Genomic DNA, 11,231 nt, shown 5'->3' with positions numbered 1-11,231 from the left:
CTCAGACGTGAACATATACACACACATACACACATACACATACTTAAAAATATTTTTTTGTGGCCTCATGGGCCAAATCTAGAATGTAAGTACACCTGATTATTGCCAACACTTGTTTGGGAAATAGGCATATTTGTGACAGAAACACCTACCCAACTACCACTTCCCAACTATTGAATCTTTAAGAGACAGGGCCTCACTATGTAGTCCTGGCTGGCATGGAACTCACGTAGACCAAGCTAGCCTCTTAAGCCTCGACCTCCCAAGGGCTTGGGACTAAGGGCATGCACCACCATACCTGGCCTCCAACTACCTAATCTTGTAAAAGACAAATTCTCATCTGTGAGACTACCATGGACTGAAGCTATGATCAAGGATCTATTTGTAAAAAATCTTTTTGTTTTCCTGTTTATTGAAACGGGGTTTCACTATTGTAGCCTTGGTTTGGAACTATGTAGCCTAGGCTGGTCTTGAACTTAAAATTCCCCTGCCTCAGCTCTCCACATTCTGTGATTATAGGCATGTACCACATCAGGCATGAAAATACCTTTTAACAAATCAAGGTTTTTACCAGGGCACCTAGCTGTGGTAGAGTGCTTGCCTAGCATGCATGAGGCCTTTAAACTTTCAATAAATTCCCAAATCAGAACATATACAAACATAAAAAATAGACACCTTGAAAGCTTAATAATGCTTGTTGCCTAAATACTTTTGGATATACAGTTGTTGAGAGACTGAAAAACAGGGCTGTATTTTGCAACAACTCTATTAAAGGGAACTTATTTACTCATCCCTTCTACCTAGCAGAATCAAGCGACTTGTTTTGACTGTATGTGGTACAAGTTCTATTCTGTGAGTTCCTGGGCCCAGGCTTTTAAATTCCCCTTACCCTCTTGGTACTGTAGGACTACCATGCCAAAAGCTTTTTTTTTTTTTTTTTTTTTAGACAGGGTCTAACTGTCACCCCAGGTGGCCTACAACCCACTATGTAGACCAGGCTAGCCTTGAACTTGCAGAGATCCGCCTGCCTCTGCCTCTGGTGCCACCACATCTGGTGGCCATGCCAAAGCTTAAGATAAAAGACCCAGCCATCCCAACCAGACCCCAGAAAGACTAAATGATACTTGCAAAAGTACCATTTCACTAGCTTCAACACTGTGGGAAGTGAAATTCTTTAAGCCATTAGGTTTGTGTATGTTGTTAAACAGCTACTGATCACTGACAGCAAACTGCCTAATCTCCATAGTACATCATGGTGGACAAAATGGTGCAGGAAAAAGACCTGGGCTAAGTAATCTGCCAGTTATACCACTTGTGCCCCAAGAACTGACACTGACAGGCCAGCTCTCATCTCCTTAGCTGCCATCCTGAATTTGGTCAGTTCTCTTTGCCAAGGACTGAGGCAACATGCAGAGCTCTGACTATAACAAAGTCTTAGTATCTTTTTATAACCAGGTATGGGCAATGTGTCCTGATCTGACACCTCTGCTAGGCTTGCCCTGCCAAGGTACACACTACAAACTATTATTAAGACCCAGGATTACAGCAAATGCATCCCATTCTGCTGTGTGAAGCTCAAATAACACTAATTCATCTCAACACAAAATAACCCAATAGGTAATTAAATTCATCCATTAACGTTCTAACCAGCAACAACAGAAGCCCTAACTATTTATAGCAGGAGCCACACAGCATATAATATTAAAGAGTCATGGGGCTGGAGAGATGGCTCAGTAGTTAAGAACACTGGCTGCTCTTACAGAGGACCTGGGTTCAATTCCCAGCACCCACATGGTGGGTAACAACCATCCATAACTCAGTTCCAGGGGAATTCAAAGCCCTCTTCTGACCTCCTAGGGCACTGCACAACACAGATGCACTTATATGCAGGCAATACACTCATACACATAAAATAAAAATATTTTTAAAAACCAGTTAGGTAAATTATAGTTTCTTACTTTTATTTTTCTGGACCTTAAACCAAAAAAGAAAAACCAGAATATATTTCATTTTGAAGTATGAAGTATATGTGAAAACTGTGAGACTGATTAGCAAATATGTTTTTGGAGAATTTATCAAAAGAATGTGTTCTGACCCCACCAAAAATAAGGTACCTTAAGTTTAAACAAAATTTACATTTTATTTAGATTGAAATAAACTATACAAAATTGATTTTATTCACCAAAAATAACAGCAATATTTTCTGTATTACTTTTTAGATAAACCACAAAACATTAATTTTTATAGGTTCTGCTTATAAATCAAGACGAGACAGTAGATATAATCATGGTTTAAAAAGACAGAAGAAAACAGACAAGTCAGTTGCCTGTATGGATGGCCTCTGGGTCTGTCATGACCATGAAGTAGAAGTCAGTATACCTGCTGAGAAGCTTTTGAAAGTGTGGGCTCAACAAAGGAATGTATTCAGCAACAACCAGATGTGGAATGACAGCTCCAGGATCTGCCATTCAATCTGTAACTCGTTCGAGTTCCTTTCATACATACAAAAATCTACACTGAAATCTGCTTGGTGAGCTCACCACCACCCCTCTGCTAATTTCTGTAACTGTCCATTATGCAGCTGTTTTTTGCTGTTGTTGCCTTTTGCAATGCTGAGGAATGAACCCAGGGCTTGCACATGCTAGGCAAGTGCTCCCACCACTAAGCTACATCCCTACTCCCTGTTTTTTGAGACACAGTCTCACTATGTAGCCCAACTTGGCTTAAAATCTGTGATCCTCCTGCCCACCTCCCAAGTGCTGCTATTACAGATTTTAAATATCACACTTAAAGGTCCTACTAGTCAAAAGTCAATAATGGACTTCATTCTAACAAATTATAAAATGCATTCCTCTCTTCAATTCCTTCTCAAAATTCATTTCTTTAAAGACCTGATAATTCCTGACAACTGGATACACAATGATGTTTTATCTAAAATGACTTTAACTAAAACAATTCCAGAGTACCACTAGCAGACAGTCCCAAGGTGAATTTTGGCACTCATAATGTCATCCTCTGGAAGAGCAGGTATTGAAAGCATAAGAGTTCAAACAGGGGCCATTTAAGTAAGTCATTGCCAATGACTAATGTATTCAACTGGAGGCCTATCAGCAAGGTATTCAGTGATTAAGTGGCCTATTATTACATTTTACAGCTTTTCTTCCAAATACCAAATATAAGACAAAACCCATCCTAAAAAATCTCTTAGGTATTTTCAATGGTTTCTGAATTATTTGTAGGAAGCTCTGATTTATTTGTGTAGAGTTTGATGTATGTGTCCACCATTAAATCCAAATCATGTTTTATATCAAAATTTATGTTAAGCAAAGCCAAATTACTTGACCTCTGGTCTGTCAAAGTATTCCGCAAGTATGCTTTGAGACGCTTTCGTCCATTTTCATAGCGTTCATTCTCCACCTTCATTACCGGGAGAATGCACAGGACCTTCAGCAAAGCATACACGTTAGGAAAAAACTTGATATCTGGCAGATGGAGGGCTTCATAAATGGTGGATGGCAGCTCTATATCTTTGCCTCTGTGTTTCCACTTGATTCTCCAACAGTGCAGCTCGGCTGAGAGCGTGTCCGGATTGGGTAAGTCACTTCTGTACATGTCAGCGTGATGTTCCTCTGACGTGTTGAATTTGAGCTGTCCCATGACTGAGGGTACCAGAGACAAGCACTTCAGAGCTTTGAGGTGCTGTTCGGAAAATATATCTTTAAGTTCCTGAATAATGTGCTCCACTGTTGGAACACTGAGGCTTTCTTTATAGTAACTCTCAGAGGTTAGCTGAGATTCCAGGTTACCCTGCTGAGCCCTACGGAATTTCCCTGGGAGTTTCATTTGAATGTCAAGTTTGGTTGCTAAATTTGTGGCTTCTTCAAACCAAAACTCATGATAAACTTCAATGTTTTCCATCACCTCGTTGAGGGAATGCAGTACTGCAGTCAAACTACTGGCTGCAAAGAAGACATCAGAAGTTTGTCCCTGGAGATTCTTCCCAAAGGCCCTTGTAAAAGATAAGACATTTTTAAGAACAACAATGGTAACAATGAAGTCAAAATCCGTCACTGCACTACAGAGCACAAATGCTCGGCCAGCTATACAGTTGTTCCACCTAGTATTTGTGTCATTGTTTATTCCATCTAAACATAAAACAAGTGCTTGTAAGAGGTCCACCAGAACTTCAAAAGCGTCGTGCCTGCCTGACCACTGAGAATGGCAAATTTCTTTCAGTTCCTTACCCCGTTCTTCACTATTCTGAAAAAGAACAGAAATTACGTTGTCAAGCTCTAAAAGCAGCTGTGGTGATCGATGGAAAAAAGAACAAACTTCCTCAATTGTTCCTAGAGCAACCGATACCCCCATCACAGGGACGGACTTCACCAACCACGAATTTAAGGCACAGGAGGAGCAGAGTGTGTAGATGGCTTGGGGATATTTCTCTAAAAGTCTTGACGCAACAACTTTCATCTTGGAAGAAAATCCACTGGAGACAATGTAAGCCTGGCCACGACAATACTCCATATTTAGTCCCCATTTCTCAGTTATTGTGGTGTGAAATTTCACAGCCAGAATCTCTGCATCAGCCTCATAGGGCAGAAAGCCCACAAACTCCTCTCTCAGGTTCTGAGACTCGTCCACAAACCTCACCAGTACAGGCAGGTGCTCTTCCCCTGCTATGTCCACCACATCATCCGTGATAATGGAGAAGAAGTGTGAGTCTCTCACCTCCCTGAGCGTTTCCTCCCGGATGCAGCTCTCACAGATCTCCAGCATCTGCTTCTGCTGGGTTTTAGAACAGAATAATGTGTTGACTGCTGTGGTCTCAAAGCGTTTTCTCAAGATCTCTTCACCAGAATTTATCCGGCATTCCAGAAGTGCCTGAAAGTTATCGGGAGTAAAGAGACCCTCTGGGATCTCATCGGCCTCATGCCCATCCAGAGGTATGTTTTGTTTTCCCATGAGAATCAAAATTTCGAATAAAGACTTTAGGTACTCTTTGTTTTCCTTCTCTTCAAGGGTTAAAGGCAAAATGTTCCCATCCTGCTGGTTACCCCCTTCTGCACTGGGGTTCTGAGCATTGCTGTTAGTTTCATGTTCTTGTTCAGAAGTTTCATCAACTGGAAAACAAAGAGTTAATTTCTACAGACAGGTTCATAAGAAACCGTAAAAGATAAAACAACAAACTACAATTCTGATTGGCTATTTTCAAAACCTACAAACACATTCATTCCACATTTATAGGGCATTGACTGGAACACAGAGTAGGACACAGATGCAGACGGTCTCAATCCCACTTGATAAATGAGGACAGTAAACAACCTGCCTGAGGTCACAGATATAATTAAAGGATAGAAATTAAATCAAGTCCAAGGTCCATGTAGACGTGGCTTCTATCAAACAAGTCACATTTTTATATGGGAGACTGCTCTACAAAAGCCAACATAAATACACATTTATGTAACTGGGAGGGACAACTAATATTAGAATACTAGCAATCTCAGCCTAGTCTCTTCATATTTGGATGACAAAAGTGCCCCACCCATCGTCATACAAGACAGCAGTGGCCCCAAGAAAAGAATTAAAATCTGAAGAATCTAAAATCCAGTTCTCACAATATAAGTCTATGAGAAGGTCATCAAAAATTGTCCAGTATCAGTGAGAAGAGCAGGAAAAAACTGAGAACAAGTTGCATTTGACAATGACATGGATATGAAAGACAGGAGCACGGAGGGTGTATCGGGAGACTTGGTAGGATTCCAACCAAAGCACTAAGGTGGAAGAGACAAGCAGGCTCCTAAATACAGAGCAAAGTCTAGTGTGACTGGGGCTGTGTAAGCTACTCCTCAGTATCCCAGGCCCTGAGAGCTCCTCCCTCCACCTTCCTCAGCTGACACGGCTCTTCTGTCATCATATACTATAGAGCAGTAATCCTATACTATGTAGGTTTTCCCAAGTCAGAAAGCAAGACGTTCACCAGGATGCCTGCCTTACGGCCTGCCCCTGCATTCCCATCTCCCCTCTGTTCTCCTTGATTCTTTTCACTTCCAATAAATAAGTACTAATTCTATTCTATGACTCTAAAAAGATGCATAATAGAGTTTATTCACTATATACTATGAAAACCCAGTCTCTCTCCTTTTGGACTGCTTCCCATATGTGAGTCACCCACACACAAGTTTCCTGAGCTCTGGCCCCTCTGCCTGCAATGCTGCCTTTCCTAATTCAATAGAGTACGCCATGTAAACATCGAAACTTGGGCTATGTTATCATCTACTTAAAAACCCCTCAATGGTTCCAAACGCCAGCAGCTCACAACCCTGCATGTTCTGCCCTCTGTGGTCTCCTCTGGGTTCATCTGCTAAGTATCTCAGGCTATCAGAATTCCTAACAACACCTAAATGAATGTGGTTTCCCAAATCTAACACCTTGTTTTGTGCCATTCTACTTATGTATAGAGCACCTTTCCTTCCTTCCTTTGTCTATGTTCCTTCGCCTATAAAGGAGCTACTGTGAGAATTACATGAGTTAAGTAAAGCACCAGAAAAATGGCATGGCATCATCAAATGTTATAGTAGCAGAGGACGAGAGGAGGAAATGGCAAGAACAAAAACAACTTCTCGCCCCATCTTTGACGGCACAGGTCAGACATCTGTACCAACTGCCTCTACAGCATTTATTCCCTAAACATTTACCAAAAAGCAATTATGTATCACAGGTTGAATGGATGGAACTGGAGTGCTTCCTCTATTGGTACTTCTCCTTCTCTATACTGGAATTATGTCGTCTGCCACTTCTACTACACTGAGCCCCTGGAGGAAAGAAATTCCCTTTGTGCTTTGCACATGACAAAGTACATGGCATAGCATTACTCAGCAAAGACAGAATGAACTAAGACTTCAGTCTCAGATAATTTCAGGTCACAGGACAAAGCCAACCACACTCTTCCATCCATTTTCAAAGTAGTTTTTTTGATACAAAACATTTATTTGTCCTTACCAGGTCAAGGCCTTTTTAAAAGGCATTCAGAAGCTGAGCCATTAACACTATCACTTACTTTTTTTCTGTTTCAGTGTCCTGATTTCATCTTCACTCTAAGACAGGGAAAAAAACAAAACAAAACAAAACAAAAAAAACAAAACAAAAAACTTTGAGAAAACTGACCTTTAGTAAATTATTCTAGACCAAAATAAGCATATTTTGACCAAAAGTTTACTTATTCAAGGTCATAAGTTTTTTTTGTTTGGTTAGGTTTTTTAGCGGTTTTTTAAATTTTTTAAAATTTTATTTTAGGTGTATGAGTGTTTTACCTGCATGTATATATAAATGCACCCATGTCATGCAAAGACTGCGGAAGCCAGAAGAGGGCATCAGATCCCCTGGAACTGGAGTTCCAGATGGCTGTTAGCTGCCATGTGGGTGCTGGGAACTGAACCTGGGTCTTCTGCAAGAGCAGCCAGTGCTCTTAACCACTGAGTCATCTCTCCAGCCCTCTCCAGTGCTTGGTCAGGGTTTTTTGTTGTTCTGGGTTTTTTTTGTTTTTTTAAGAAAGGTCTCCTGCAAGCCAGGCTGGTCTTGAATTTGCTAGGCAACTAATGATGACTTTGAACTTCTGATTCACTTGCCTTTACCTCCCAAGAGCTGGGATTAGTTGTGCACCACCAAGCCTGGTGGTTTATGTGATGCTAGGGATCAAACCCAGACTTCATGCATATTATACAAGCACCCTAATCAATGAGCTACATTACATCCTCAGTCCCAAAGACCATAAATTCTTTATGTGGAATACATTCTTCAGATGAGAGGAAAACAAAACAATATAATTTGCTAATGATCCCACACTTACAATAAAGCCCTAGAAAAGAAAGCACATTTAACTTATTTTCTACCTGAAGCATCCTAACTTGGACCACAAACATTTATTGAATAATAAATGAAATGAAAGTACACTGCGGCACATAGTGCCAAATCCAAGGGGATACAAATTATTTCCCCTTCCCAATCTAACCCTGAAGATACCACAAAATAGGGAGGCTGCTGAATCACAGAACCTGACTGAAGAGGATGAGAAGTTTACAGAAGCAGAAGGCAAGAGAAGAGCACAGAAGAGATGAATGCACAGAACACAGTCCATGTGCCCAAAACCCACAGTGGCAGGTAGACTGAGGAAGAACTTTCTAGCTTTGTCTTTTACTCTCCCTTCAACTCCACAACCTGTTACCATCTATGGTAGGAAAACAACAGTGCCATCGAGAACTGGAGACTGCAGGGTACCCAATGGGCAGCTCTGGATTCTGCCGCTAACAGGAAATATCTGCAGGCTGCTTAGCTGGAACATGCCCTCCCCAGCATGGAGGGCAGCACAATTGCAAGGATGGCAAATCTCGAAGTGTGCCTACCATGAAGAGAAGTGACAGGGAAGTGACAGCTATGGAACAGGAAGAGGCTGAGCTCCTTGCCTGGATAGAGTGTACTAAGAAGAAAGCTGAAGTGAATGAAGGCCTGCCTAAGTGTCAGCATTCACCTATGGGAAGTCCCAGAGAAAGAGAAGGGAAGAACAGTAGGAAGAAATACAACAAAGGTTTCTCAGAATGTGGAAGATTTAAGTCCTCAGATAACGGTCATCAGGCTACATAACAAAGAAATCGAAGTCATGATTTATGCATCATTTAACATTCAAAAGACAAATATGAAATAGTTTGGAAAAATAAAAATAAGAATAATCTTGGTTAAAGAAACAGGAAATTTGGGGCTGGAGAGATGGCTTAGCAGTTAAGAGCACTAGCTGCTCTTACAGAGAACCCAGGTTCGGCTCCCAGCACCCACGTGGCGGTTAACAATTAACTCTAATTTCAGGAGACCTGACATTCTCTTCTGACACACATGGTACACTTACATACATACAGGCCAAACACTCAACATTTTTTAAAAAGTGGCTACAAATTTTTAGGTTCACACTTGAATTAATAGTTATACAATATTGAACTCAGTATAAACCCTGTAAGACATAAAACTGAATGAGTTTTTAACCTTTAATGATCTCTATTTCATTTAAAAATATGCTGTTTCCTACATTTTTAATGCTAGATGTTTGCATATGTGTCTTTAATCTTTATGTATCTGATTATTACTAGTCACAGTCAGTTACACTCGGGTCCTTAGCACCCGAGTATAGATATAAAGTCATCAGGTAGACTTCAATGGTAATGTTTATCACCTCTACTAATTAACATGAAGTAAATTTTTATGCTTCCTCCTCAAATACAAGTCTTTTCTTTTTAATTTGTTGATTTTTTTTGTGTGTATCTCATACAGAACATCTCACACAATCTTATTCATCTATATACCCACTTCCCAAATGGCCCCCTCTCATAGCCGCCCCCTCTTGCTGGAACCCATATACTCTGTCATCCCTGTTACTGTCCACTGTGTCACTGGTGCACCCAGCCTTCCCCAGTGCTTGTCCATCCACTGAATCTAGTCAGCCTATCTAGAGGTTCTTATTTTAGGAAGGTCAGCTGTTCCTCATCTAGCAGCAATCAGTAGTCAATATTCATTTAGATAGGATTGGGGTATGCTGTTGATTTCCCCTGGGGTATGCTGGGTTACTCTCTGTGAGTCTTTTCGGCCCCCCTGGACAATAACTCAAAGGAAGATATCTCCTGTCTGGCATTGTTTCTTGTTATGTAGACTTTAGCTATACATATGGACTCAAAAAATTATATTGACCTCATTAATCTTTGGTTATACTTTCCTTTTGGGTGTTTAAGACCCTACAGTTAGCCCAGATAAACCAATTTATTTTTACTCTTAAGGTCATTTGGGGATCTGTTCCTCAGGGGGAACATGGGCTTGGGAGGAGCCCCTGGCTCTATTCTTTAACCAGTTCTGTCTATGTGAAGGTAAGTCAAAGGTCCTGCTCGACCATGGCTGGCTTCACTTGGAAGCATGGAAGAAATGTTTCCTGTGTTGACCCTCCTCTTTGTAGACTGGACACTGGTTCAGATCCATCTGGTGGGGTCTCCATGGCCTCCTTGATCAAGAGGACAGGTGACTCACCACAGTTACAGGACATTTTGAGAGATGCTCAGTCCCCTGGAACTTAGTCAACCTAGGAGGGAAAAGAGCAAAAACTGTCCTTTATGTCCCTCTGTCCAAATTAGTATATGCTTCATAGTATGGCTGTTAAACATCCAAGAAGATTAGTTCCACCAGTCTGGAAATTTTAAGTACCATGTGCCATGTAAATAAAGCTTGGGCAAAGACTAAATGCTCTCAGATAAATCTTGCCTAGACATATATTATATTCTTTGATTTGGTTGTATGTATAATTTGTCAGTAGGTTGTTGGACTAATATGGTTCCCTCTGGTTTTTTAAAACTTGCTAGGCATTATTTACCTCGCACAGTCTTAACCCTTCCACCATGGTTTCCCCATTTAAGGTGCCCCCATTTTTCCCATTTCTCCCTTCATAATACCCTTCTCCTATCGTCCCACCTCTCTTGAGCTCCTTCTTTCCCTTTATCCCCTAGTTGCATGTATAACCTTCCCTCCTCCCTCCCCTTAAAATGACCCCATTTTTATCCACATCTCCCTTATTAACACTTGTTTCCTACTGTTTTTCTCTTTCAGATTCTCTTTTCCTTTACCTCCCTGGTCCCTTTTCATTATCCTGGTTCATGTAGTTAAGGCTGGATACATAATCACTTATTTCTTTCCCTTTATCCCCTAGTTGCATGTATAACCTTCCCTCCTCCCTCCCCTTAAAATGACCCCATTTTTATCCACATCTCCCTTATTAACACTTGTTTCCTACTGTTTTTCTCTTTCAGATTCTCTTTTCCTTTACCTCCCTGGTCCCTTTTCATTATCCTGGTTCATGTAGTTAAGGCTGGATACATAATCACTTATCAGGATTTGGTTCTAGGATCCACATGAGGGAGAATTTATGTCATTTTTTTTCCCCTGAGTTTGTGTTACTTCACTTAGTATATGTTTCTAGTTCCATCCATTTACCTGCAAATTTCATGATTTCATCTTTCTTCATTGCTGAGTAAAACTCCATCATATAAATGAACCATTTTCATTATCCACTTGTCAATTGAGGGACATTTAGGTTGCTTCCATCTCTTAGCTATTGTGAAAAGAGCAGCAACAAACATGGATGTACAAGTGTCTCTGCAATAGGATGAGTTCTTTGGGTGTATGCCAAGGAGTGGTATAACTGG

At 40.8% G+C, this 11,231-nt stretch overlaps 1 protein-coding gene across 1 annotated transcript in view; it reads right to left on the bottom strand.

Annotated features, from left to right (window-relative positions):
* Nucleotides 1-1,974: 1,974 nt before the first annotated feature.
* Nucleotides 1,975-11,231, bottom strand: part of Thap12 (THAP domain containing 12) — a 28,018-nt gene continuing 18,761 nt past the window's right edge. Inside the window, exons 4-5 of the mRNA XM_008844228.3 lie at nt 7,061-7,097; nt 1,975-5,123 (exon numbers count right to left, since the gene is read on the bottom strand). Coding sequence (XP_008842450.1) covers nt 3,205-5,123; nt 7,061-7,097 — 1,956 coding nt within the window. The 3' untranslated portion in view covers nt 1,975-3,204. The remainder of the gene's footprint in view (nt 5,124-7,060; nt 7,098-11,231) is intronic.

The sequence above is a fragment of the Nannospalax galili genome, unplaced genomic scaffold, assembly GCF_000622305.1.
Source record: "Nannospalax galili isolate Female #2095 unplaced genomic scaffold, S.galili_v1.0 scaffold278, whole genome shotgun sequence".
NCBI classification, from domain to species: Eukaryota; Metazoa; Chordata; class Mammalia; order Rodentia; family Spalacidae; genus Nannospalax; species Nannospalax galili.
Note: the sequence above shows the minus strand (reverse complement) of the source record. Positions and strands in the feature narration are given on the sequence as shown.